Below are 25,342 nucleotides of genomic sequence, written 5' to 3'. Positions count from 1 at the left end.
ACAGGGCAACCAACCATGGCTCCTTTGGTCTGGTCTCCAAATAATTTGATCATCCTTTGGTCATACTTTATTGTCTAGTGCCAAGTTTTGCCATCTTCTTCCTGTGACAGGCAGACCTGAGTGTGTTTTTCTGATTCTGGACAAATGGGCTGCTTCCTGTAAGGGAGTTATTACTTGCAAGTAGAGAGGCATTCGGCCGATTTGATCAACAGAGCAGTGCACAAGAAATTGCTTTCCAAGCCAAATATGCTGTTACAAACCTGAGCTTCTCTTTCAGGTCACTGTTTTAGTCTTAATGTTAATAGATTAGGGTGTGCTGCTTTTCAGGATATATAATCATGTTAGAGGGTTTCAGTGGCCCCGTATTGTTTCAGTAGCTATAATGTAGTATGAGGCTTATGATCAAAGAGCATTATTCATCTTATTAATTGCTGTATTTATGGCATTACTGATTAAATAGTTTATAAGGCAACTGGGAAACCACACATGCCCTGGCGCTCCAAAAAAGCACCTTTTAAATCAAAGCAACTGAGAACAGGAAAGTGCAACCCTTTAAACCTGTGCTTGAGTGTGGTACAATAGATAACAGTAGCTTTGTCCTTGCTAAGTTAGTCAGGTACATTCTTCTCCATCTCAGTTGTAAGGAGGACTGGGAAGCTCTGTGTAGGATCTCATTTTCCCTATGGCACTAACAATGTGGGCTCTCCTTGGTGGTGGAAAACCCACTATATATCTGCTGTCATTCCAGCCCAGAGATGCTGTACAACAGACTAAATGGCCAATGAGATGTTCAGGGAAAGATCTAAGTGAGCTGTTTCCACTGCACTGTTGGCAGTCAGGCACTTTGCAAGTGTGAGAGCAATGATTACAACATTGGCTTCTTTTTACATTAACATTGTGGTTCAAGACTAAATTAAAAGCACCACGCTGTCTCCCTAACAATCCCAGTCCAGCCCTAAAGTCAGCAAGGGAATATACTCAATCCAGTGCTTCCAGGCACATGAAATAAACATCATCATAATAATAATGATAATAATAATAACAACAATATAAATTTTCTGATCCTTCAGCTGAAACAATCTTAGAAGTTGCTTTAAAGCACAAATTCATTTGGAAGTTCTCCTCAGTATCTTCTTTTCAATCCCACCTGGGCAATCTTCTTGACTAATTTCTCAGCTCAAATTATAATGTTTGGGGTTGGTTTGTTTCTTCTCCCACTTGCAAACAGAATGGTAGCTGTTTAAGGAGACTTTTCCAGTGAATGGTCAGGATAGCAAACTTAAGATATTGCTCATCTGAATGTAAAAATCTGCAACCTTTATTCAATCCTGAAGGCAGGTAAGAAATGTAAATATAAGTTCTGTGTGTTAAGTCTTTTCCTTTTCTGCTTCATTCACTGCACCAAATAAATAACATCTTCTATGAGTAGAACATATCTTACCCAGCTTCAGCAGTCTGAAAATCACTGTTTGTAAGGACTCTCGTTTTGCTGAATGGAAGGAGGGAGGCACTGCCAAATAGTGATTCAGCCTGTCTTTAGGTAGGTCTCAGACAGATACAAGCAGTTGTCTTCTTAGAGACTCCAGCATTTCTCTGCTGACCCACAATGGAACCGAGGCAACCTGCAAACACCAGATATCTCCTTTTCAGACAGCTAAAATTAGGTGAGGTGCATCTCATCACAGTTCTTCACTGTTTAGTGTATGGCCTGATGCCACATTTTCTGTAATGCTAGTGAATTCCTTCAGCATCTGCAGTGTCCATTACCTCCATGGGGCTTTGGCTGGCAATGAAGTATCTAAATCTGGAGGTTGTCTCACCAGCAGTAGACCTTTAGTAGGTGAGGGTTAGCATGCTACCTGAGCATCCGAAGCTTTCTTTATGTCAATGAAGAGAAACGTGGCTTCTGTTTTAGTGTGAGATAAATCTTTCCCTAGAAGCGCCTGTGTTTGACTCTCTGTGCCTAGCTGAATGACAGCCACTGTTATCACCCTGTCTAGACAGCTGACATTTAGCCAGATGAACCCCATGTGTAGTGCTCTGCGACCAGGAATTAGCTTGTTTCATAGCTCCCTCTAAGAAAACTGCAGGCAATATCTGAACAGAACAAATTAATAGCATGATTAAAACAAAACCATTTGCTAGTTTTGAGTGTGGATTCTGACACACCTAGGGCTTAACTTCCCATGGATCTACCTGGCCCCTTTAATGAAAAATATGTCAAGAAATTTGCAATTTGCCAGTCCATAAGCTGAATCAGAAATATTCTGTTATGATTTACCTTTGTGCTTTATGCAATCTTGACTATAAATAAGTGGTGAGCGTGAGTTATTTTCATTACAGCAAGTTCTGTTTGCAATGCAGTTTTAATAACCTTACATATGTTTCATGGTGTTATTTAGGCTTTCTAAACTGCCTGTTGTTTCAAAATCACAGCAAAGAGAGGTTGATTCATTCTGCCTCTTGTTTCATTGGAAAAGCATGCTAGTGTGCAGACCCTCACAGTTGCTCATGATATGAACTTGAGTTGACAGAGAAAGATGAGACCAAGTGTGGGTCTGAGCTAATAATGGGAAAACTTGGCAAGAAGTTCTTGTCACTGTCTTTCACTTGTGTGTTTTGAGCAATGGAGCTTTACAAGCTCCATGAGATGAGCTATACTCCACAGCTTGAGCGCTGTGGTGACTTAAGATTACTCCTTTACTTGGGCAGCATTTTAGCCTTCACCATCCACAGCTCAGCTCATGCAAATGGTTGACAATTTCCCTTCCCAGCAAGTGTCATCTCTTCTTATCAGTAATGCCCAATGGCTACCCTCACATTTCTGTGCTTGGTATAGATGAGGGATATGTACTGCATGCTGAAATGAGCTATGGGAAGGCTTATATGGACAGGTCATACTTTTTTTATGTGATAGCCAGAAGGGAGCTCTCATGTTCTGGTAGGGTCTATTTGCTACGATTTATAGCTGCAATCGTGGATGATTACAGTATGTGAGAAGGGTGTATCACTAGAGCTGTTGCAGAGGTGATTATGAAGTGGAACCATGAGGCCCTGGAGCATCTTAACTGCCTTATTTGCCCCCCTGAATGTCCAGTAATAGCTGAAAATGGAGTGGTCAGGAGGGAAAAGCTGTTGACAGCCAGGAAAGTTACTGTAGTACAAAAGGCCTCAATGTGTCAGCAGGCAACCATTTCTGTCTTTGCAAACAATTAAGATTATACTTCCTCAGAAAAAAAGCTATTTCTTCAGAAAAAGGTCTGTGATTAAAGCTTTATGTTCTATTTGCTGTCTGCTGTCACACCAGGGACTGGCTCATCTGTTTTTTTGCACCTATTTGTTCATGCAGATTTGAAGAATCATATAATTAGGTGAGTGCCTTTTCCTGTCACAGCTGATTTCAAGCCACACAGTGACTTTCAACTTGAACAGTTCATGAGGGCAACTAAGAAACCCAAAAATCTTAGGGCCTAAGTTCACCATGCAAAAGTGTTAATTTGTTCTAGAACGGTTTTAGGAGCTTACTAACTGAAAGCTAAAATCACCGCTGTAGTTTAAAATCAAGTTATCAAAAGAAGTTATTTGACTATCACTATGTTTGTGTGCTGGAATTACCCACACAGGAGTTAATACGTGTAATTTGGCATCTGGGAGAGTGGGAATAGGTTAGAATAGCCTAAATAAAAAACAAAACAAAAACAACTGTAAATCCATAAAGTACTGCCCCTTGAGGAACTGGATGCATTCAGGAGCATGGCACTTTTGTACCCCAACTGTCCCCGGGAAGGTTTTTAGCAGCTGGGACTTCATGTCATAATACCATGGGTTCATTGTGGCTGGGACCATATTGACATTGAACCCATGTGTATGGTTTATGGCTGAACTAATAATCCTTGTCAGAACAGTTCAGTCTGTTCTGGCTTTTCCCAGTAAGAACAAGGTTAATCTCTGAAGTGCTGTTTTTGTGGGCTAAGATAACTACCTAAGAACAGAACAAAGTCGGAAGCTTTATACAGTTGACTGCAGTCAGGATTATTAACTCACAATAATGATGAGTTGATTGGAATAAGATTATGTCATGTTAAAATGATATGAAAATTGAATGTAGTTAAGTGTCTCGGAATAGTGATGTTCAGTAAAGACATTTCAATAAAGACCTATTAGGGATGATCCAGAGGAGAACTACAAAACTGATCACGGGGCTGGAACTATAAAGACAAACTGAAAGAGTTGAGAATGTTTAGGCTGAAGAAGAGAAGGCTCTGGAAAGACCTCATTCTGGCCTTTCAGTATATAAAAAAGGCTTATAGGAAAGACTGAGAGAGACTTTTTACCAAGGCCTATAGTGACAGGACAAGGGGCAGCAGTTTTAAACTAGAGAGTAGATTTAGACTGGGGATAAGGAGAAAAGGGTGAGGGTGCTGAGGCACTGGCACAGGGTACCCAGAGAAGCTGTGGCTGCCCCATCCCTTTCAGTGTTCAAGGCCAGGTTGGACAGGACTTGGAGTAACCTGTGCTAGCAAAAGATGCCCCTGCCCATGGCAGGGGGTTGCAACTGGATGAGCTTTGAAAATCCCTTCCAACCCAAACCATTCTATGGTTTTATGAGTGTTTCAGTCCGTACCTGTCCATTTTTTTACATAGGAATTAATACATTACACAGCATTTCCAGGGTGTTGTGGCAATGCAGATGATAACTATTTCTTCCTGGAGAACTCTGTTCTAACCTCTTCAGGACCTGTTACAGTTTGACTTAAAGTCTAGTTTTGGGTTTTTTAACTAAGCAGATTAGATGATGTCTAAATTTTGTTCTTGCTTTTCCCAACAAGAGCAAGGCTAATCTCTGAAGTACTGTTTGTGTGGGCTAAGATAGCTACCTAAGCACAGTTAAAGACATGTCCTAGTGCCTGAACAATGTCTCACATTTACACTTCTATTATGGACAGGATTTGACCTTATGGATTCATTCAGCGTTAAGCAAATTTTTGGAATGAAAGAAAATGGGATTCAGAGTGCTTATGTTCGACTTGGAAGCTTTCCTGTTGTTCAGCAAACTGAGTGAGTACCCTGATTTTTCACTTTATTTTCGTCTGATCTCCCGTCTCATTTGGTTCCTCTAGGTTAACCTTGTAGTAATTATCCCATACCTACACATATATTGCTGTTTTGATCAGATGCTTCAGTTCTGGAAAAGAACACATACAATGTGGTTGGGAACCTCTGCATCAACTCCAGGATCCATCCTGGAAGAGTATGAGCTGGTTTCAGTGTGTCTCAATGGTTGTGAGGAACAGTATAAAAACATTCACAAAAGAATTTAGGGCTTCACAAATAGCTTCTAAAAGGAATATTTGGTAGCTCTCCCATTGAGCTATATATCTGCTAATTGCGATAGACCAGTTCCTAGTAGATGCTGTTATCAGTTTGTTAACATGGGGTTTGGTTTTATAAAAGGATGAGCAATTTTTTAGCCTGTGTCAATGTGGATTCAGGCCTTGAAGCCTTTTTATGACCTAAGGCTGCTGGTTGTGTGATAGTCTATCACAACAGTTTCTCTTCAGGTTGTCATTTGAGTCCTGCTGGCATTAGCCTTGAAAAGAGTGAGTGAATAATTTCACTGAGTAACCATGAGCTATAAATTGGATTGTCATCATTAACATTTTTGCACTGAATTTCTCTGTGCTGGTTTGGACTTCAGCTTTAAAAAATCAATAGTAATTCTTTTCCTGCTCATGGATGAGGGCCGTTATTTTTTATTCTGTTTTAGCTCTTACTCAGCTCGCTGCATCTTTGAGGTTGTCCTGTAAACATTTGTTTGGTTTCATAATATCCTGGAGCCAACCTGGATTGATTTGCCCTTCTCCCCTTACCCTCTTTCTCCATATAAACACACAGCCTTTAAACAACAACAAAAAGTAAAAATATAATATACTGAAAGGAAAATTGCTTGCTATAAAGTCTATGAACGATGTGATGTCAAGTCTCAGGATAAGTAAATTCATCAACAGGGAGGCCAGCCAACTGAAGACATCTTGGACTTGATAAGTAGTATATACATAACTGCTGTGTGTGAAGAGAAGAATAGACCTATTTTGTTTGGCTCACAGCAGTCTCTGGGTAGAATCTGTGCTTGCTGCACCTTGTAACAGCTATTGGTAGTGTGCTTTATCACTATAAAACATTGCTCCCAAGACTACATAGAAAGGAGCCATTGAACTGAAGAAGTCCAGTTTCCACTGAAGAAATTCTGGAAATGATGAGCTACTGAATCTGAGCTTTGGGTGATACTATGACAAATAGTAGGACTTGGGAATATAAGTAGAAGCTGTCAAGGATGAGTTGACTATCTCCATATCAGGCAACCGAGTTACACTGCTGAGATGCTATGTCCAGTCCTTGTTTCCATCATTCAGTGGATAGAAATGGAGTGAATGAAAGTTTAAAGAACTCTGAAGCAAGTCTAGTAGCGAGAAATCCAAGAAGTGCAGTGAAGTCAGGTAAAATTAAGAAGCAGTTAACAACTCAGGTGATTGTTCTCTTTAAAAACCTCTGGGAAATCAAAGTTTAGTAAAGGGTCTTTGGTGCTAATGATAGCAGTAGACTGAAAGTCAGTGGCTACCTGTTAAAAACATCAGAAACAGCATGGAAGAAAGGCACTTGTAACAATGACCATCATTAAGCACTGGAACAGGTTAGCGCATATTACACAGTTGTCCATTTCATTTATTTTTTCAAATTAAGGTTTGAAGACTTTGTTGTGTTGTTTCTGTTATTGTTTTCCCAGAAAGACTGAGAATGAAGCCAGACCAACCAGCTATGATGACTTTCCATCTGCTCAGATTGCACCCATTTAGTTGTTGTTGTTTTTACAAAAAGACGATTAGAAGTAAAACCATCCTTAATCAGTCGACTGAAATGACTAAGCTTCCTTTGAATGATTGACTGACACATGGCATTAAAGAAGTTCTGTATTTTCAGCCTTTTGCATTTTAACCTCCATACTCTTGTGGTTTGGAAATGAACTCAGATATAACACAAAGGAAGGTGTCTGCATATTTGGTTTATTTTAGCCTTTGGATGTCAGGGTTCTGAGATGGTGCATATAGAGTCATTGCTCACAGAAAGTGAAATCTTGTGAAGCCGCACAAAACTGATAATTGGAGTAATAAACAAAAAAAAACCATCTGCCCTGTCTCCCAGATAACCTCAAGCAATGTTTAGCAACTGATAACAACATCTCATAATTAGATAGAAAATCATTAACTGAGTAATATATGTAGTCCACTCTATTATCTGCTTAAAGGATTTATATCCTTTTGTATAAGTACTAGTACTTTTACAAAGTGCCAGTTTAGCTGACTGGGAAATGTGCCTGTTCATCTTCCAGTCTGGAGCCTATGACTATGAACTTTCTTCCTCTTTGTGGTGAGGCGTTCTGTGGTGGCTCTTTGAGCAACCAGATACAACAGCCAGGAATTTGGCTGCAGTCAATGTGCTGGTCACTGGGGGACTTGCAGGTCTCTCTAGCTGGCTGAGGGCTGGTCCGTAAATCTGGCTGGTGCTTCTCCCCACTCCTCAGGTACGGGGCTGTCCTACTGGTTGCTCATGGCTCCTCAGTGGACCTTCTTGCCAAAGATGTGTCCCAGATTCTCTATTATTCAGGCTTGTTTCTCTTTACTGTTGTCTTGGCTAACGCCAAGCTTTGGCTCTCTATCTTGTCCTGTCCTTTATCTATTTCTCCTAGTCCTGACTCCTTCTTCCTGTCTATGTGCATCCCTCAGTTTTCTCTTGCTTGCTCTGGTTCCAACCTGACTTGGTCCTCACCTCAGCTGCGACCTCACATAACTTCCTGATGCTTGGCCTAGATTTTAGTCATGATCTGTTTGCTGTATATATAGGTACAGTGTTGTCTTCCCCAGTTTCTGAGTCTTGCATTGTTTTGGACATAAACCTTTCTGTGTTTGTCTGTCCTGATATCACATTGCTGGAATTTGGAAAAGACCGAGATACTGTCCTGTAGTTAGGAATGAGACACACGACTACTATGAGAAAGTGGTGAAATCAGACTTCCAGTTGAAGGATCTTGCTGTGGCCACTGTCTGATCTCATGACCACTATTGTCAGATGAGTGCTTGTCATCTAGAAGAATAGCTGTGTCTGTCCAAATTGGCTGTGAAGTTAGTAGTCAGGTATCTATTAGAAGCAGACCTGATGAATCTTCTGTAGGCTTCTTCTTTCCTAGCTGGTGAAAATTAATGGGCCCCAGGGCTAGACCTGTACCATTTGTGTCCTTCACCCATTTTTGTGCTCATAACAAGTTCATTTTGACTGTTGGCAAGCAATGATAACATTGACAATGCCTTGGCCTGGCGTGGAGGATGACACATGGCAAAGACTGCTCCCCAAAGGCAGTTTGCTTATGATCACTCTTTCTGGGAAAAGAGCTTTTGACTCATCTGCACTTGTAAATAGAGAATGGACCCTCACCATTATTAACTGGTATGAATATAAGCGTTGAGTCTCCTCAGTGTAAGGAGATCAAGCATGACTGGAGTGGAATGTCTGAAGGGCGGGTTTTTATTGTCTTTTAGAGAGTAAATGACTGAGGGAGAGCTGACAAACATAGAAAAGGCTGAAGCAAAAAGAGAACAGGTTCTTCATGTATTTTCTTGTGGAAAACAAATATTTTAGGAAGATCTAGTTAAACCTTCCTATATTAGCAAGTGATATTTATCATATTTGCAACATGTCGGAGAGTGAAACATGGGAAGAAGTTACCTTTGAGAGGTTATATCTATTCCAATACTGAAGTTTCTATAGTAGTGGCCAAAATGTGTCTGCCATGGACGTATAGGTGGGGTTGGCTCTGTTCTGTGACAATCTTTTTATAGCCTTCCTTTTCCTTGTTTTTCCTTTTTTTTTTTTTTTTTGTCATTCTAAGAGCCTATGGAAACGAACTGGTATTCTCCAACCTTGTTTCTCAGATCTTAGTGAATTAAATTTAATATTAGTGGTTGTAAAAATGGTCAAATTGCCCAACTACATTAATTATACCCACTAAATGCAGACATCCTATTAATTGTTGTTACATTCAGTGTCTGAAATGAGAACTGATAATCTTATTTTTCTCCATTGTGTTATTATTATAGATGTAGGATGTCATGCTGATTGTCACAGATGTAGGCTCTTATGCCAAACAAAAGCATACGAGAAGGAGGCTATATATTGAAAATGGGCAATGCCTGAAAGTCTTCTGCCTGGTATATAGTTCTTTTCTTTGTAGAAGTGATTCACCTGACCTTGTACCTGGGTTAATTAACTCTTAGAATAACCTGCAGCACCAGGGTATTCTCTTGTTTTGGAGTTTTGTAAAGGCCTCTTCTGCAATCCATCCTGGTGTCAGAATTATAGACCAAAGAGCTAGCAGAGTGCTCCCTGCAGGTACCAGGCATCCAGCAAAGCTCCATCATCAGTTCAATTCAGCCTTGGGTGAAAGAAGGAAATAAAACATTTCTGGTGACAGCAATTCCTGCCCTTGGATTCCTAAATAAAGCTGAATTTCTAGATGGAGACCGCTTTTTAGTGAGGAAATAAATGAAAACTTGCAAAGTTTTGTGTTATTTATGTAGTAATGCATCTCTGTAAAAGATACAGGGACTAAGGGCTTCAGAAACAGCCTTTATCATATCTTCAGGTCAACAAGAGTTTCTTGAGATTTGCTTTTGGCACAAAGCTTTTCTGTGTTGGGAACTTACAGCCAGTTCCACATCACCTTTAAAAGTCAGTTGAGCCTGACAGGCAGTAGGTCATTATAGCTTTCTATTAGTTTAAATCTACCTGGTGGGCCATTTGTCAGCCTCTGTGTGATGAGGTGTGGCCAGACTCAGAAGGATTTTTGGTACCCAATTCCCAATGCATCTGAACAGCTTTTCTGACTCTAAGCTTTTATGGTGACATTCCTGTTCCCAGTTCAGAGGAATCCAGAAAGACTATCTCAGTACAGAAACCAGCAGTTGCCTCTTCCAGATTTAGTTGCAGGTTGTCAGACCAAGGCTCAATGTGGTATCTTGGGGATTAATTTCAACAACATGCTCCTATACGTCCTTGTTCAGTAAAGAAATGATACCTCAGATACAGCCACTGTCATCTGTACTTCGAACCAAGCACACCTGCATATGCAGAGTTGAAAAGCCATTAGGGAAAAGCAGTATTGAAAGCATGTGTTGATGTGGCAATAGCAAACATTATGGATCAGGAAGAGAGCAAAGCACCCTCAGAGCTCTAAATCCCCTACCTTGTGCCACCACTGGATTAAATGAGGACCCATTTCTCTGCTTGCTTTTCATTGAGTGAGAGGTTGGATTTAGTGGTGAGTTGTAGTTAGGAAAGTAGTTCAGTAGGGCTGCCTGTGCCCAAAATGTGAGTCAGAATCTTAAAGAGCAGGACAGAAAGGGAACTTGTTAAACCCAGTTATGATGGTGAGGAGTGAGTGAAAGTAAATGCACAAGGCACGTATGCGATAGAGTTGGAGGAGATGACCCACAGAGAAACGTCCTCTCTGGCAGCACTCTTGTTTAGACACATCCATGGCTTTTGTTCAAGGCAGCAGAGTGATAAGCAATGCCTTTTGAGCTATCAATATTGCCACTTGGGTGAAGTTTCTTAAGGGGGGGGAGGAAAGCTGCTCACACTGTCAGCTATGCTAAGAGCTGAGACGTGTCTTCTTTAACACACTTGGACAAGATGAGTGTGCAAACACATTTTGACAGAAAACCTGCACAAAAGCATGTCAATGTTGAAGGAGATCTGGCAGGGGGCCTTATTGGGAGGGCTGATGTCACTGAGCTGACTCTCTCTTGCCAAACATCCTGTTGGTTTTCATGGTGGCTTTCAGTGCCCTCATCATGCCTGTTCTTTTTTCCATGGCAACTCAGCCACAAGGAGACAACTGACACACTTCTTGTTTTGTCATGAAGGCTGGGAGCATCTGGTTATTTTCCTTGTCTTAGGAGAGATGGGTAATGCAGCATGGTGGCTATGTGACCAGGGAGGGCTAGTTTGTGAATTGTAGAATCATAGAATCATATAGGATGACAGCCAGCTGTCATGCTTTGTTTTCTAATGGATGCTTATGCCTGACTGCTCGGATATCCAAAAACAAAGCCATGATATTTAGGAAGGGTCGTTTTAGGAATGATCAGAGGAGCAAGCTGGCTTGGGCATGGGAAACAATGAGCATAAATGGGGCTCTTCAGGTGGGAAAAGAAGTGGCTCAGAGGCATTATGAGCAAAGTTTTCAGAATCATGAATGGCATAAAATGTAGAAAAAGAATAGTTAATTGTGTTGTCTGTTATGAGAACTGATCTACATCCTAAAGAAACAAGAGGAGGCTCATTATACAGTGGATAGCAAAGTGTGATTCATTCCCAAAGGATGTTGTGAATGTAATAAATATACCTGAGCTCAAGGGGAGACTGAAGAAGTTAAATCTGTAAAAAGAAGATAAATCCATTAAAAAAATATTAATATAGAAATTTTGGCTGTCTCTGAGTTTGACCCCTGGATCCTAGATTTGGAGCTGAGAGGGATGCTTGTTCTGTTCATTCTCATTCTTAGGCACCCAGTAAAGGATAAATACTGGGTTAGTTATCCCTTCTGTGCAACCCTGTATGCTCACATTGCTGTATATTCTTATGTTGGATGCATATGTCTGATGTAACCAAAACCAACCAGTTGTGGCTTTGGTTACATTAGACATATGCACACATCGTGGTGTCACATTAAGTGAATTTCTGCCTAATGTGTTTTCAGTGTTTAGTTTGAGAAGGTTTTCCTGTTCTCCCAGGCCATTACCCAAAGAAAATCTTCTTGGACAGGCATGAGGTATAGTGCCTGTTTTGGGGCAAACAATACTATATTTGTTGCTATGACTTGGTACATTTATAGAGGGTTTCAGTCTTGTCTGCCCATTCTCAGATGCTACAGGTCTCCAGTGCATTTGGAGAAGAGCAGAATGATTTACAGACAGCATGACCTGAATCATCAGCTGAAAACCAACTGTTTTGACATGATGGATACTAGACTGAAGGTTTTCACTGTTTCTTACCTAATATGGGAGTTTCAGTATTGTAATGAAAAAGGGCTCCTTGAGGACAGAACTGCCTGGAGGGCGAAAGCTCAGGTTTATCTCTCTGCAGGCTGCCAAACACAGCAAGCAGATCATGTAGTAACTCTATAATACACCTGGGAAGCATTGCTGGGACATGCAAAGGGCTTTAGAAGTTCTGCTCTTCACTGCTAAGTTCTCTTTTCCCCTTCCCATGCCAGGGATGTATTTCCCCAAGGTCTCCCTGATGAATATGCCTTTGTAACTACCTTCAAATTCCGGAAGGCTTCCAGGAAAGAAGACTGGTATATTTGGCAGATTATTGACAAGTATGGCATACCACAGGTAAGAGACCCTTTGAGACAGCAAGAGCAGCCTTGTTTACCTTTTGTTGCGTGAACCAGCTTTCTTGCCTTATCCTTTCACTCCTTTACCTTTCATTCAAGTCCTGAAGGTAGGTTTGCATGGACCTTCATTGTTGTTAGCATGCAGATAGATTGATGTGTTAGTTGTAAAGGTGGTGAAAAATATACCATCCTTGCTCTTGAAACCACTTTTGGATTTCTGGTGCTTTGTTCAAGTAATTCTGTTTAGGGAATGCATTTTGCCTGTTTGAAAGAAGGTTGGCCCACAGATGTGCTACAGAGCAGTGAGCTATTTCAAGTTCTTCCACAGACTTCTGGCTATCATGCAAAGGCATTTTTTGCGGATGACTTAGGATAAGGACCGTATTGCTCCACAACCCTGAGTCCTGGCTGCTGCAGAATTTGATCTAAAAATATCTGTCAAGTACTCTCAGGTTCTCAGAAGAAAAATAGTATGTATATAAAGGGCTTCTTCTTCCTATATAACATGTTCTTAGCAGCATGCTACGTTTCAAGCATGTTTGAGAAGGGAGCCATTTCAGTGGGCTGTATGTTTTCTACTCAGTACAAACATGGTGCTTATGGCATTTCCAATGGCTCTCAACTGGGCTGTTGGATTGGGCCCATGTATCCATTTAACACAGTATTGCTGCTTTGGGAATGGTGTTTGATAGGATTTGGGAAATTCACATTGGAGGAAGGATAGGTGCAGTTTGAGGACTTGGCTAACTGAGTTTCAGACAATGGCAACAGGTTTATAAGATTATTATTATCTGTACTTTATTAAATGAAACGTGGTTTTCTCTGCTACATGCTCAGTAGATTGGTTTCATACCAGGCAATAAGTCATGTGTCCGTGTCCCATGGGATAGTTGAGGACTTGATGGCACTGAAGAGCACAGAAGTACTGGAGGATTGCACAGGATAGAGGGATCGAAAACAGATTTGTCTTTGTTATCTGCCTCTGGGGAGATGCCCCTGACATGTGCTACTACCCAGCCATGCCCAGGCATTGCCCGAGAGACATCAAGGTGGCATGTGCTTGAAACCATGTCAAGGATTTTACTCAGAAAAGAAGTCTCTAGATGGGCATAGGTCTGTACCCAAGCCACTGCTTTGCCCTGCCTTTATTTACTAGAACAGGCTCCCTGTACATATCTCACACAAAGCTCCATTCTCTGATATTTGCTTGGGCTTCTTGGCATGTGCTGTACCATCCCTGACTTTGGGGTGTCAGTCGTTGTGGAAAGCAGGTAAAAGTAAGGAGAAGGCTTTGTACTTCATTAGCAAAATCACTTCTGTCTGCTTTCAGGTCTCAATTCGGCTGGATGGAGAGAACAAAGCTTTAGAGTACAATGCCGTTGGGCTCACCAAGGATGCTGTGAGAGTGGTCTTCCGCAATGAACGAGTCAGTGATCTGTTTGACCGCAGCTGGCACAAAATTGCCCTCAGCATTCAGTCAAAGGCTGTCTCGCTCTACATAGACTGCAAACTCGTGCAGGTGCTGCCTATTGAAGACAGGGAAAATATTGACATTCAAGGAAAGACTGTGATTGGCAAACGCTTGTATGATAGCGTCCCCATTGATGTAAGTACTGAGTGCGTTGATTAGTACTGCAGTAACATTCAGCATTGGATTTGCAGCACACGGGTGGGTGTTTAGGGGTTATACCCTTTTCCTGAAGCAACATCACTGAAATATTACCTGTGTTACATGGCTAAGACAGATTGGCGTTGCATCATGTACAGCACTTGTTGTCTTTTTATGTGAGACTGTCAGTATCTCTGTAATAGAGATTAAAAATGAGGAATACGTTTCATCTTTCTGTCTAGTCCCAGAATATGCAATATTGAAAGTCAGAAATACAGAGAAAATCATCCACAAATACCATCAAACTGAATACTGAACTACCATGTAAAAGTCTTCTGCTCTCTGACCATGGCCTTATGAATGTTTCCATCTGTGATAGGAAGATCTGGGGAGAAAAAAGAAAGGCAGTTAACTCAGGAAGGTCATGGCATGTTTTCAGTTCCTCACAAAAGACACCTGATATTAAATGACTTGATCCAATTGAACCAGAGCTTAGACCTGTAGGTTGGACCTGATTATTCAGAAGCAGTGTTAAACTGATATAATTTATGTGTGATTGTTTGGTGCTTTGAGACTTCTGTAATTTTTCTTAGCTATGCAAAATAGATGGAATGTGCATATTAAATATGCTAGTAACATTTCTCATGTAGGATATTATTTCAGAAGATGCAAGGCACAGCAGGGGAAAACTAAACTTCATGTCTAGATGAAATTCTAGGAGGGATGGAAGTGGTCAGAATAAGTCTTCTCAGACAGAAATTTGGCCAGGACATGCCTCCTTATGTGCATGAAAACCTGCACCAGAATTTTAATAGGCATTTTCAAGGTCTCATTAGCTCAGTACTCTTGGAGCATGCTGAGATGTTGGTCCATTATTAATAGAAAGAGATGGATACTGTCTACAGGATCCATAGAGTCACTAGAAAGTTACCCCCCTGTTTTTATTTGTATTCATCTGCACTGCTTGTTTCCAAGCAAAAGGACGTGCAGTCTTTAATAATTCACTGTCTCTGAGACTGTTTCCTCACTTTGTCTTCTAGTTTGATCTTCAACGGATGGTTATTTACTGTGATTCTCGGCATGCTGAGCTGGAGACCTGCTGTGACATTCCCTCTGGACCAGTAAGATTCTTTTTGTCACTTACTCATTTTCACATGAACACTCTTCCTTGAAGTCTATTACGTAAATCAGGGAATATATGGCAGTGTGGGATTATAATTTCTTTAATGACGGTGAATGAAACCTAACTATATAATGGATAACACAGCAGTGCCAGAAGAGGACCACTGCAGAGGGGTGAGTATAAGGAATTTGGGGTTTGACGTTTCCAAGTTGATCTTTCTTTGTCAAACTGTCAGGGGAAACAAAACCCTGAAGTGATGATGGAACAACAGAATAGCAGCCTGAAATATTCAACATGTTTCCCACTGGTTTTGTTTGGGAAGAGCTTAAACAGCTGCTGCTCAGTTTCCTGTGCCCAGCTGTCATTATGAACTTCCACCTTCCTTGCATTCTTCTCCCCTCAATCTTGGTTAAAGAGATTCATGGTTCATTTTGCCATGTTTTTCCCTGCTGCTTGAATGAATGGCTTTTGTGGGATTGCGTTCCTCACTAGGACTCATTTAGCTGTGTGTTACCCGGTAATGCCTATGCAGTTTCTCTAAAGTGGGTAGAAGAGGAAACTTTCTAGCGTTGAAGGCTTTGTCGTGACTTTGGGTGTTTGGGTGTAGTGCCAGGTCACGGTCCTGACTGAAGCACCTCCAGTGGAAGTAAGGCCCACTGTTGGCAGCGAGCAAGTTGGCCACCTCAAGACATTCAACTGCTCCTGCCCTGCTGGACAAAAGGTGAGTGTTGGGATGAGTGTGTTTCATTTGAGACATGCTGGATAGATCTGGAAATAGGGGTATGGCACCATGCAAGTGGGTATTTGTGAAGCACTGTAAGACCTAGAGCTAGAAAACACTTCGTAGAAAGAGCCAGCCAAGTGTATGTCATAGGTGAAATGTTAATAGAGGTAATGGCCATCTTCCCACGTGTTTTCTCTTTACCTAATCTAGTCATTTTGATCATGCTGATAGTCCTGGTAAAAGCCTTGGAAACAAAGGGGTTACTCTTATCCAGCCCAGTTATGTTCATTCTTCTTCAAGTAAAACAGAAGATACTCTGGAGGTAAATATAGCTACATTGAAAAAACTTCATTATCTTTTAAAAGCAGTGTGCTTGCCTACATTTGCTGTGACTAGGACATCTGAGAAACCAGACTCGTTGTCATTGCTCATGAGGGCACGTCAGGTTTAGTCTGTTCCCCACTAAAACCTGAAAACAGTTTGGTTGTTCCCAGTTGTTGTAGGGCTTCGCTTTGCAATAGAATTATAACATCAGTGTGATTAATCTCTTTTTATTTGTCTTAGGGGGAGAGAGGTCCAATTGGCCCTGCAGGTCCTAAAGGTCAGAAGGTCAGTAACATGTGCTACTTCATTTGCTTCATAAAACCAATAAAATGCTTTCAAAGCAAATCAAGGAATTAAGATTTGGAGAAATTAAAGTCAATTTGGCATCTGACTGAGTTCAGATAGTTTTGAATGACCCTGGGACTGCAAGAGACTCTGTCCATCTTGCATCTTTGCTCTAGGCTTGTGTTTGAACTTCTCTGTTGTTGCTTTATGTCATTCTTAGAGTGTGCTCCAAATCTTCTCCTGTAGCTTCTAAACTGGCATATTTGTAAGTTAATGTTATTTATTAGGTCATGCACAGCTTTTATGAGAAGTTACTTGGAAACCCATGTGCTGCTTCTGTACCATGCCTTGCTCAGCAGTAATAGGTATCTATAGTTTAGGTAGCAGCCTCCTGGTCATGCTCTTAAAGCATTTCCTGAGACTGGGATAAAGCATTAGACACAACCTGGTATCTTTAGCAAGACTGTCTGACTCATGATGTTAAATACAGGCCACTTTCTTCAGTAGTTTTCTTCCTAGATAACAGGGTAGGAGAGTGATTCTGATGTCTGCTTCCAGTTTTACAGTGCAGACTCTATATTATCCTGCATATCCTGCAAGCTTCTTTGATATGCACATTTTCCGTCTGTGCTTGGTCACAAATAGACCTGTGGGACAACTGGCTTAAAAGGAGCGCTTGTACGGGAAGAAAAGAAAGACTCAATATTGCCAAAGAGGTGGAAGTTGGTGGTGTTGGTTCCAAATTTCACCATCTGTGTGCTTAAAAAGATGTTTGGCAATATGTATTCAAACCTATTTACATCTGAATAACTTCTGCAAATTCAGCTGCTGAATTTATACCTGTTTGCTGAATAAGCGAGTTGCACCTCACCAAAAGTTACTCAGTTGTTATAGAAAGCTGTGGGAAGGGAAAGGAGAAACCTCTGGGTCTTGGAAGGTCAGATATCCTCAGAAATGTGGTGTGGGTTTTGGGGAGGCTTCATCTGCTGTCTGCAGGGAGAAGATTTGGCTGATGAGGAGATGTGTTTTGGAGTATGCTTTCTGCTGGCGTGAAGGAACATGGGCACATTACTGCTCAGATGTGCCTGACTGATACTGCGGAAAATATTTCCTTATGCTTCCATGAGTGTATAAATAGCAACTTTCTATTTTAATCTGTGACAGCTTAAATAATGATGGGCTCTTTGAAGAATGGCAGAGCCATGACTGTTGTTGGGAGGTTGCAGAAGGACAGTGATGATAATAATGAAAGAGCACTGCAGCAACATCCCATTGTCTTTCACTGCTTTGACAAGGTCTATGTGCTGGTGAGGGTGTCTGTCTGTGTACCATGGCACACTACTGGGGTGCAGGAGGTACTACTTGAATACAAAATAGTTTCTATATACGCACAGCATCAGCAGGTTTTCTGTATCAGATCCCAAGATGTTCATCTCACTCTTTCAGGTGGGTTGCTGAGGAGGAATGCAGATGTGTGTGACTATTCCCTGTCTGTTGTGATCCGAGACTTGTATTCAGCTGAGGCAGGACTGTGTTGCATACTCGGGGAGCTGGGGATTTAAATCTAGGCTGTGACAAGAATTTGCTACAAATGTGCTATTTGAGACAAAAGACTTAGCTTTTCCATCTCTAAATAAGGCAAGGAATAGACTTTGCTCCTGACTTGCAAAGGTGTTGTGATTAAATAATGTATATCACCCTCAGCAGCAGCTACTACGTCACTATTGCCAAGGACTGGCTTGTGACAGTCCTTGCTGTATATGTGTGAGCTAATAGCACTCTCCACTTCTCTCTCTGCAACATTACTGAGCTACCCAGGCTAAAATGCTGGCCATGGGACAGAAAATCAATGCTATTTGCAATTCCCCAGTATTACCACCTGATACTTTATTAAGGAAAGACTAAGACCCCATGGGGCCCACACTAAAAATAATCATAAGATCTCTCTTATACTCTTAGGTTTGATTAAAACAGGCTAACAAGCAGGTACAGCATAAGAAAAGACTAAGCATTAATTGACTAAACAGAGAGGAAGGAGTGAACAAATGAATAAGGAAAGAAATTATCAGGAAAAGATGGAAGCATAGACATGTTTTGGGTTGAAGGGACCTTAAATATCATCGAGTTCCAACCCCTTGCCATGAGCAGGAACAGCAGGACTCTTGAGTCAAAATTAATCATTTTCAGTATAGACACCATCACTACTAAGTATCTCTTACTTGAGATGAGTTGCAAACCTGAATTCTACCTCTAAATGACTGGGGCTCAAGAGATATTTTACAGTCTGATAGCTGATAATAAGAAGTGCATTATGAGAGACTGTAAGGGCATATAGGAACCCACAAAGCAGCTGGTTCAGCTGTATTAGGAAACCAGCACACAGGTGGTAGGATTCATCTGAGAAATGAGCCCCACCAGGGCATATAAACAGGGAGGTAGGTCAAGGTTATAAACCTGCCCTTTGGTCTTTGGGAGCTTTTTCACCACAGGACAGGAAACTTTTAAGAGGCTGACAAATGCAGGAGGACTGTGAAGCTCCAAGCTGAGGCAGTGCTTGGGTTTGCTTTGTTTTCCTTAGACTGGTGTCTTTTTCACCCTTTATCTGAGGGAGGAATAATGTGATTCTTTCTGTTTTTCTCTCTTAAAAAGGCCACTTTGAGGGTCTGTGAAGTGAATGTGGCTGTTGTATAAGTTGAAGATGGAAGGACTGGTGTTCAGGCTCTGCTCTCCTGAGCTCCCATAACATATTCCTTCTTTTTGGAGGTTTGGACAGACTTTCCTTTTGGTACCATCTGACCAGTGAAAATATTTGAATTGTATAATCAGTGTGGGAAGACAATGAATTTCTGTTCCTCTATAATTTAAGCCTCCAAAGGCAGGGCGATACAGGAGTGCTTGCAGCTTATACAAGAAAACATTCCTCAGCAAGGAGAACCTCTGCCTGAGTTACCCATGCTTCCAAACTGAGGATAATGCATGCAGACAGAACATGCATGTTTTGGAAGGGGATACAGTAAAAGATGGTATTGGGAAAGAGTAAGGCAGGGAATAGCTTTGGAAAAATTGACTAACATGCCTGAAGCAGGATCTTATTGCTAAATTCTAGATGATAACGGCAGCTCAGGCTAATTTACTTTCCTACCTTGCATGTTGTGTTGTTTGCAGGCTGGCTGGCTGGGGCACTGTGCCGTTGGTCAGTAGGCTTCTGCTTTCTCCAGAACTGCTGTTGATCTGAATTTAGAGAGACTCACTCTTCTGCGAGATGTAGTTTTGTCCACATTGTAAAACCAACATTGCTTACCTGCCTTTGGGAAGTCTGTGAAGTCCAGTGTATCAGACATACTGTAGTGGGATGTGATTTCTGCCCCCCCCCCCCCCCCCCCCATTAAAAGGAGATTCGGTATAGCTGAAGTGACTTAAAAGAGGTGGCTGCATGAGAAAACTTTTAAGAGTTTTGCCACAGCCTATTTGAATTGACTGTGACTGTGTTTTTGCATATATGCAGCTTGTTCTGTGAGGTTTCTTTCTTTTGGCAAAAAAAAAAGAGATAAAAGTTAAAGAAAGAAACTTTCATATTTCCTGTGCTTTCAGAAGCCTATCCTCACCTGGGGAAAGAAAGCGTGATCCTGACAAATGTTTCAGTTTCTGGTTTCAGCTAAACACATTTGGGGGGGCATAGATCAGAATAAATCAAATAGAGCCACAAATTAAATCCTACTCTGAGATCTTGGGAGCGCAGAGGTCATTGGACCTCTTGCTGCTGTAGCACTGGAGGGTGCTGCTTCAGGTCGAAGACATTTTGAGCTTGATGCCAGTCTATACTGAAGTGTCTAAACTCCCTACAAGCAAAAGGCAGCGAGAGACACAAATAGGTGAAGATGTATTTGTCAGTGATGGATGGGGAGCTCAGCACAGTGTACTGCTGGTATGTACCTTTTGGGTGAGAATCTGGCAGGAACTAGGTAGAGATGTGAGGCCAGAGCCCTCTGCTCTCCAGCAGCTCCCAGTGCTAGTGGAATTGAAGGAGCTGGTGTCAACTCCACACATAGCCTTAAACTCATTTTAGTAATGGTCCTATGCTCAGCTGGTCCTTCCAGCTTTGTGACTGCAGAGAAATATGTGAAAATGATTTGCAGGTATTTTCTCTGTGTTTGCTGTTTTTGACATCACTTTTAGCTCTGTACCTGATGAATATTTATGTAATTATGCATCGGCTTGGAGGGTTTTTTATCCCTTTCACCCCTGTCCTTTTTAGGAGACAAGTGAAGAAAAGGTTTTGGTGGGGTTTTGATTAACCATTTTCTCCTTTCCTCCCTATGTATTTACTTCTCCAGTTTTCATTCATCTACTTATCATAATCTGTATGTTTTCAGCTGTCTTTTCATGTGTGTTCCCTTCCCTCTCTTTCATTGGAGCCAGCAAGGGAAGTAACAGTGTGTGTGCTGCACACTCCTGTATCAGAAGGCAGGATTTAGCTGATTATGAAGTCTACCATGAATGAAAACAATAGGGTTTGATATTTTTAATAGGTCTAAAAATCTTGACATATTGACTGGCTTATTTTCCCCATATTTTAGGTGTGTGCTCTTTAGGTCTCATGCAAACCAACTTTCCTAGTTCTTCGTGGCTTAATAGAAAGTAAGACCTAGTGAAGTACCTCCCAAGAGAAAGCTCTCTGCCTTACCAATACACTCTGAAGTCTTCTAGCAGTATTTTTAAATGAAAAATAGGTTATAAAATCAGTTTGAGAACTTGCACATTCAGTTCAGTATAAATGCAATGAGGAACACTAAACCTCATGGTAGGAGCTGAAATTTTGGCTGTAGAGAGTGGTGGGATAAGAAGCACCCTTAATCTCAGTCAAACACTTGTTGCATTGCTTCCCAAAACAATGCAAAGCTGGCCACAAAATACAAACATTACAAGTCCAAAAGGAAGCTGTAAGAGGAAATCTCACTTGTTATTTCTATGCCTGTCGAGAAAGAAATGAATTAAATCAAATCTGTGGTATTAACATCCTTTCTTTTTCAAGGGAGAAAGTGGCACCCAAGGGCTTCCTGGGCTCAGAGGAGAAAAAGGAGAGTCAGTAAGTAAGAAATACAGAATGATTTTACATAACAAGATGGAAATGCAAGTAGTTTTTTGTCCTTTATGGTGAGAACTTGCTCACCCTGTCAATGTACACTGTGGAATATGTTTCTTCTGCTGGGCCTTAATCCCAGGGGGAAGCTAATCTTTCTGGCACCCGCTGTGATTTCTTGGAGCAGGATGGAATAAATGGGCTCATCCCTGAATAAAGTTGGTAACTGACTTGGTGCTGGCCTTCTAATTAAAATATGTTGCTTGGGTGTACTTGATTATAACAGCTGTACATCTAATGGGGACAGTGTGAGGCAACTGAACACAACGAAGATGCAAATCTCTCAACTGTTTTACATTCAGATGACCAAGGCAGAGCTTTCCTCAGCTGCAATTAATGCAAATGTCAGGCTGAGGTTTTAGGTGAGAAAATCTTTAACCCTATGTAAAAATCATTCTCATGAGGATTGTTGGCATCTTTGATTTTGGAACTGTAATGTCAGACTCTGCCCTGAATAAAAAATAAGATGTATTTCTGACTGCAGCAGGAGAAGTGGGGATAGGTTTACTATTTTAATTTGTCACTGAATTATTACTAAGGAATTATGCCCAAAGAAAATTACTTTCCCTGTAGTAGCTATCCTGTGACTTGTATGTATGTATAGATAGATATAGAGAAAGATGTGATATATATGAAGGGATAGATGTATTTCAGATATATAACAAGGAAAAGGTGAAATACATATTTACAATGTCCTTTGACATACCTTTTTCCTTCTTTCATTTCTAGGGTAGAGTCTATGGCAGAGGAGAAAAAGGAGAAAAGGTAAGATCTAATCCTTCATTGCACTAATTAAATTAGAGTTGATTGCTGTTGCCTTCCATAGCTCACAGGTTGCTTTTGGAGTGCACAGGGTGCAAGAGAAGTGATACAGTTGGATCTCTGTGGGGAACTTTTTGATTGTGTTATGTCTCCTCCTTCAGATAAGATTCTGAGTGTCCATTGCTTGTCCCCTTTGTGTTCCTTGAGTTTCCTTTGTGCATTGGCTATTTAAAATGCTATCAAGTGGAAATAATAATCGTTGCTTGTGTAAGCAGCAGTAAGTTTGTGGAGGATAATGCAGTAAAGCAGCTGGCTAGAAGGATGGAAAACAAAGGGAAAGTATAATGTTGAGTTTATTGAATTTTCAAGAGGATTAAATCTGGGTCATGAGGAGACTGCCACACTGTTTCTTTTGATTGGATATTTTAATTAGTGACCTGAAGGACAAATGCCAGAATATCTTACTGTAAACACTAGGTAGGAAGTAATAAGACTTGGAGGTTAAAACTGAGGATACAGACTAACCATTGAAAATGGCTAGATTATCTGTCTTGGAAAACCTTTTCAATGATGGTCAATAATACAAAACAAGTACCATAAGTAGATTAATTTGCATTAAAAAATTGGTTTCCAGGCAATTCTGGCTGTAAACTTCCCATTCCCCACAACAAAATGAGGCTGAAGACCTAGAATGCAGAGGAGAAGGAGCTCTTCTTCTCTGTAGCTTCATATCACACCTGGTTGTAGGTGTTTTCCTTATCAAAATGAGTTTTCAAGTTGTGGGAAATAATGGATAAAGATTGACATGAGGGTCTGGGAGATAGATGGATGTATTGAGGAAGAAGTCATGATTCATGCTGAAAATGGGATTCAGCATCTGGAGCTGTTTTTAAGGGTCTATGGCTACCGATTTGCTCAGGGAATTTAAAATTATATAGGATTGTGGTCTGATAGGAAGAGTGCTGTGCTAGCGAGAACATGGCACTTATCGCCATTGCATCTTCTCATTTGTTCTTTCTATGATCATGATATATTGATTGCACATAGTGATAATGCATCCTGTGAAATTACAATCTAAATGAGGGTTGCTCATGGCAGGAACTATTATTGAGCCAGGCTAGAGACATGGGGGCTATAAAGTGCACACTTCTGCATCCATCTTCCTGCAGACCTCTCGCTGACAGCCACTGTTTAGCCTCTGGGGCTCAGAACTCAGCCTTTGGAAACCAGCTTATGTTTAGCAGGTGGTGAGAGTCAGTCTGATGGAAAGCACAGTGTTTACAGTATGAGTTGTGCTGCAGTTGAAGCAAGTTCTTGTTTTCTTATGTTTTGATCTCTGCAGAAAAGTGTTGGAAAACATCACTTCATCTGTATTTTTGTTGTGCCTAGAAAAATACATCTGCAAGTCTCGACTGGAGGGGGAAATATAAAAGGACCCCACAGTATGTGTAGAACTTCTTTGACTGAGATAGCCAAACAACATTTACTGTCCCAAATGAATGTGTAGGCATGGAGATCCCTGAGTTTATGGCCAGCTTGTGTAGTTTATTTGGTACTTCTGCCAGCCGAGGCAACATCTGTGTATTTGATACCCAGTGTGTTTGTGCCTGGTGTCTGCCCAGTGGCTGATAAAGAGAAAGGATATATCAGCTGTACATTGCTGGCTTGGTTAAAAAGGGTCCCTGTAGATACAGAATCATAGAATGTCTCAAGTTGGAAGGGACCCATAAGGATCATTGAGTCCCACTCCCTGCTTCTCACAGGGCAGCCTAAAACTAAACCATATGACTAAGAGCATCGTCCAGATGCTTCTTGAACTCTGACAGGCTTGGTGCATGACAAGTTCCCTGGGGAGCCTGTTTCAATGCCTGACCACACTTTCAGTGGAAAATGTTTTCCTAACATCTAATCTGAACTTCATTCAGAAGCTTCATTCCACTTCCTCATGTCCTGTCACTGGTCACCAGAGGGAGATAAACACCTCTCTCCACTGCCTTTCTTGAGGAAGATGTAGACTGTGATGGGGTCACCCCTCAGCCTACTGTTCTGCAAGCTGAACAAACAAGTGACCTCAGCTGATCCTCCTAAGTCTTGTCCTTAAGGGCTTTCACCATTTTGGTCACCCTCCTCTGGACACAGTCTATTAGTTTGGTGTCCTTATACTGATGTGCCCAAAACTGCTGTCCTTGGTGACGTGCCTATGTGTATAATTTTTTCCCCAAACACAAAAGATCACCTTCAGGGTCAGCCTTCAGGTGCAAAGGTGAGCCTTCAGCAGCAGAAAGGGGTAGGACTGTAACTGGGGGAGATCAGCCATGGAGGTGGTATGCATATAATGGATCACTGTTGCGTATAGGGGCAGAATTCCATGTTGATGTCTTGGCATCAGAAGTGCCTGCGAGGAGGAAGTAGCCAGAGCCATGAATGAGGATGCAGGTGCTTGCAATGCTAATTGCCACCTATACTCCTGAAAAAGAGAGGAAAGACTGTGGAATGAAACCCTTCCTAGACAGGAGAACACCTGAAAGAAAGGACTCACATGGCCCCTGTTTATTTGCCTTCTGCGCTACAATGGCTGCATGAGCACGAATTCTTATTTTCCACTCTGGCTGTGACAGTTTTATGTCTCCTTCATTTTTATGGGTATGGGCCAGTGCTAGGCAACTGGATCAGAGACAGTGGATGTCAAACAACCGCAGCCTGTCCAGTTATTACTGTGCATGTGCTGTGGACTGCTATCTATCTTAAGGCTCACATCCGAAGTGTTGATAGAATGAAGTTACCTCACCTTTGAAAAGATTGAGATGACAAGATGAAAATATTCCCCTTATTATATCACTGTTTTCCAGCTATGCTAGTGCCTAACACCTGCAGTATCATGCTGTTGCCAAGTTGTGTGTAGGGCAGTAATGTCAGGTGTG

General features: G+C 41.4%; 1 protein-coding gene across 4 annotated transcripts in view; it reads left to right on the top strand.

Moving 5' to 3' along the window:
• Window positions 1-25,342, top strand: part of COL22A1 (collagen type XXII alpha 1 chain) — a 221,721-nt gene that overhangs the window by 75,642 nt on the left and 120,737 nt on the right. For all 4 annotated transcript variants that reach the window (XR_009728580.1, XM_061374148.1, XM_061374149.1 and 1 more), the window contains 8 exons: window positions 4,947-5,058; window positions 12,329-12,452; window positions 13,785-14,060; window positions 15,104-15,184; window positions 15,794-15,907; window positions 16,475-16,519; window positions 21,552-21,605; window positions 22,389-22,424. Coding sequence is in view for 3 of the 4 variants with exons in the window: in XM_061374148.1 (XP_061230132.1) it covers window positions 4,947-5,058; window positions 12,329-12,452; window positions 13,785-14,060; window positions 15,104-15,184; window positions 15,794-15,907; window positions 16,475-16,519; window positions 21,552-21,605; window positions 22,389-22,424 (842 nt within the window). In the remaining variant the exon portion in view is untranslated. The remainder of the gene's footprint in view (window positions 1-4,946; window positions 5,059-12,328; window positions 12,453-13,784; window positions 14,061-15,103; window positions 15,185-15,793; window positions 15,908-16,474; window positions 16,520-21,551; window positions 21,606-22,388; window positions 22,425-25,342) is intronic.

Source organism: Neopsephotus bourkii, unplaced genomic scaffold (genome assembly GCF_033783945.1).
Source record: "Neopsephotus bourkii isolate Nb327-2 ecotype Australia unplaced genomic scaffold, CSIRO-AGI_Nbou_v1 NB_1637, whole genome shotgun sequence".
NCBI classification, from domain to species: Eukaryota; Metazoa; Chordata; class Aves; order Psittaciformes; family Psittacidae; genus Neopsephotus; species Neopsephotus bourkii.
Note: the sequence above shows the minus strand (reverse complement) of the source record. Positions and strands in the feature narration are given on the sequence as shown.